The 3,502-nt window shown below is 43.4% G+C and overlaps 1 protein-coding gene across 1 annotated transcript; it reads left to right on the forward strand.

The window, feature by feature from the left end:
- Positions 1–298: 298 nt before the first annotated feature.
- LOC130487663 (G-protein coupled receptor 39-like) lies at positions 299–1,204 on the forward strand. Its single transcript, XM_056861164.1, has one exon. It carries the CDS (start codon positions 299–301, stop codon positions 1,202–1,204), a length of 906 nt encoding a protein of 301 aa, XP_056717142.1.
- The last annotated feature ends 2,298 nt before the right edge of the window (positions 1,205–3,502 follow it).

Below are 3,502 nucleotides of genomic sequence, written 5' to 3' on the forward strand. Positions count from 1 at the left end.
ATCAGGTAGTTCGCTTGTGAGTAAGATCACAGCAAAACCATTGTAAGGATTTCAGATATCAACTACCAGTAGCCTAGCCATGTTGAGAACAGAAAAAACATCAAAAGAAGACATCTGTGGTACCTTGAAGACTAACACATTTTATTGTAGTATAAACGATTGAGGGTTTTAATCCGTTTTGTCAAACATGTTGCCACAGACCTCTTTGTTTGTTCTTAAGGATATCCAGAGGATGATATTTGTCCTGATCTTTTCTTTTCTCTCATTTCCCCTGTGTAGTTTGTAATTACTCCTACTCATGGCCACACAAAATGACCAGCTGGATTGTTGGGATATCATTGATGACAGCCACATCCCGGAGTTTGACGTGGCTCTGTGGATTAAGATCACCCTGGCACTGCTCTACGTCGCCATCTTTGTGGCGGGCATCCTGGGCAACAGCATCACCATCCATACTACCAGAGTGCTGCAGAAGAAAGGTTACCTGCAGAAAGAAGTTACAGACCACATGGTCAGTCTGGCCTGCTCAGACCTGCTAGTCATCTTGCTGGGAATGCCTGTGGAGTTCTTCAGCATGATATGGAGCCCATTTTCGACTCCTAAAGGTGATCTAGCTTGTAAGCTGTACTGCTTCATTTTTGAGGCCTGCAGCTATGCCACAGTTCTGCATGTGGCTACTCTAAGCTTTGAAAGATACATTGCCATTTGCCACCCTTTCAAGTTCAAAGCTACATCTGGACCTTGCAAGGTGAAGATCCTTATTGCCTTTGTCTGGATTACTTCGGTTTTGGTGGCCCTTCCTCTCCTCTTTTCCATGGGCACGGAATACCCCTTAGAAGCTATCCAGGGCCATCGTGGGTTGGTTGCCTGCAGAAAGCCCCAAGGGAGGCACCACATGCCTGACCTAAGGTTAAATGTGACTATTTGCACCAGTTTATCCTCCAAATGGAAAGTCTTCCAGACTGGTATCTTCACTGCCTTGATCGTGTATGTTGTGGTGTTGGTGTCTGTAGCCTTTATGTGCCGGAAAATGATGAAAACCCTGATGCTTCACAAGCAAGGAACCTTAGCGATAAAAGCAGAGCGGGACAACCAACACCAGTACCTAAGGAAGAATGAAAATCCAGACAGCAGAAGTTCCAGGAAACAGACCATCCTCTTTCTAGGTAAGATCACATCAGGGTGGTGTGGGGTTTTGTGGTAGAAAAGGCTGTGGGTAACTGCAAAATGAGAGAGAAATGGTGTGGCTAGGATTGATTCAGGTGGGAATTATGAAATATGCAATAGGGTTCATACTCCTTTAGTGTTTCACCATTCCCTATTCATTATGGAAATTTCTGCTCAGCAGAAGGCAAGTGGCATGCATAAATTGTATGGAACCTGTGTGTTGGTGATATAAAAGTAAGCATTAGTGCCTTCAGAATGTGCATTTGAGAGGAATGGTTTTCATTTCAGCTGTATTTTCCTTTTCGTTATGCACAGAGCCAAATGGCTGGGTTTTCTTGCCAGCTCTTGCACCCTCCCCATTTTCCTATCACCATTTTAAAGAAAGTGTTATTTTTATTGAAATGCTTCAATTTAAGTCTAAGTTTGCTGTTTGCATAGTGTTAGAAATTTGTATCACTTAAATTAAGCACGGGATACTAAAATTCAGTTTACTTTCTCTGTACTGCTTGATAACCTCTTATGTAGTCTCCATTTTTTGACAAATTAGACTTGTTTGGCTGCTTTGCGGTGTAGGAGAAGGATGAAATGGGGGTCAGTGGGAATGGCTTGATTAATACGTGCAACTTTTTATTTTTAAAAGTCTGAAAGGAATAATCAGTTCTTTGATTATTGTTTCCTTGGGTGGAAATTCCCACTTGATATCAATGGGCCTTATTTCTGAGTAAGTGCCGCAGTGACTAGGGTGATGGTTAAAAACCTCATTGACAAAGAATCCGTTTTCAGAAGGATGTGAGCTTAACAGCGCCATCCTAAACAGATGGCTTCAATGAATTTAGAAGGATGCAGATCTGGTTAGGATGACCCTGTTCACATCCAAATTGTATCCTGAGTCAGGTTTGTCCTTTCAGAAAACCATTTCTGTGGCTCCAGGGCTGCCAACTCGGGAGAGGGGGATGACCATGATCCAGGCCAGTACTTTGGAGTGTGTGGCTGCCACTGAGCTCCCAGTGAGCTGTGCAACCCATTCATCTGCTGAGGGAGCTGCCCTGAAAACTGCCATGCAACCTTTCTGTCAGCCAACACAATTAGGCAAGCATCTGGTCATACAGCCATACAGGTCAGGAGAACACTAAAATGTTGCTTATAGGCGAAAACCTACAGGGGTCTGGAGACCAAGTCCTATGAGGAAAGGTTGAAGGAGCTGGGTATGTTTAGCCTGAAGAGGAGAAGGCTGAGAGGAGATATGATAACCATCTTTAAGTACTTGAAGGGCTGTCATATAGAGGAGGGTGCTGAGTTGTTTTCTGTTGCCCCAGAAGGTCGGACCAGAACCAATGGGTTGAAATTAAATCAAAAGAGTTTCCATCTAGACATTAGGAACAATCTTCTAACAGTTAGAATAGTTCCTCAGTGGAACAAGCTTCCTTGGGAAGGTTTTTAAGAAGAGGTTGGATGGCCCATCTGTCAGCAATGCTGATTCTTTGATCTTAGGTAAATGATGAGAGGGAGGACAATTTGGCCATCTTCTAGACATGGAGTAGGGGTCACTGGGGTATAGGGGGAGGTGGTTGTGGGTTTCCTGCATTGTGCAGGGGGTTGGACTAGACCCTGGTGGTCCCTTCCAACTCTATGATTCTAGGTTACAGTAGGAATGGCTAAGTTTTGTGCAGCGGCCTGTAGAATCCGTCAGACGCTGCTGAGACCATCGGTAGGTCAATTATTTTAAAGAGTAGTATATATAGTTGGCAAAGAGAGCAAACAACTTTTTTTCTAGGTATAAACTTGTGGGTAGAGCTTAATACTAAGGGTTCAGTGGTAAACTGGGAAGAGCTGTGCTGGTCTATGACTGTTTTGAATAATGATTGTGATTGTGATTGTTTCAGACAGATCAGTGCTACCTGCTCATACGCCTGGCAATGACCCTGCACATTCCCGTCATTAAATTAGCAGTTTTGGGCTGCAATCCTAAACCTACTTATTAGCTAGAAATTGGTCACAAAGGGACCGGCTTCTGAGTAGACATGCTTAGGATTGTGCTGTTCATCTGATAACCATGCTGTTCAAGGTATGGGAACAGATCTGGTAACTAAAAAAGCCTGGCCTCTTTGGGTGCAGACTTCTTCCAAATTCACTGTGCTTTGAACCAGGCCTTGGTAAGCGAGGGCGACAGTTGATTTGATGTTATGGATGTAGTTGCTTTCCTTGGATTTTCTTCTTCTTAAAGTCTATTAAAAGACCAATAACTTTGGAATTATGTTTGATTCTGATCTCTCTTGCCACATTTTTCAAACTAAACCTAATCAAGTTGTCATCTCACCATCTTGAGAATCTTTCC

Source organism: Euleptes europaea, chromosome 15 (assembly GCF_029931775.1).
Source record: "Euleptes europaea isolate rEulEur1 chromosome 15, rEulEur1.hap1, whole genome shotgun sequence".
Taxonomy (NCBI): Eukaryota; Metazoa; Chordata; class Lepidosauria; order Squamata; family Sphaerodactylidae; genus Euleptes; species Euleptes europaea.

Bases quoted from the DNA above. Each gene is read 5' to 3' on its own strand.
- LOC130487663 (XM_056861164.1), top strand. From the start codon at position 299: ATGGCCACACAAAATGACCAGCTGGATTGTTGGGATATCATTGATGAC.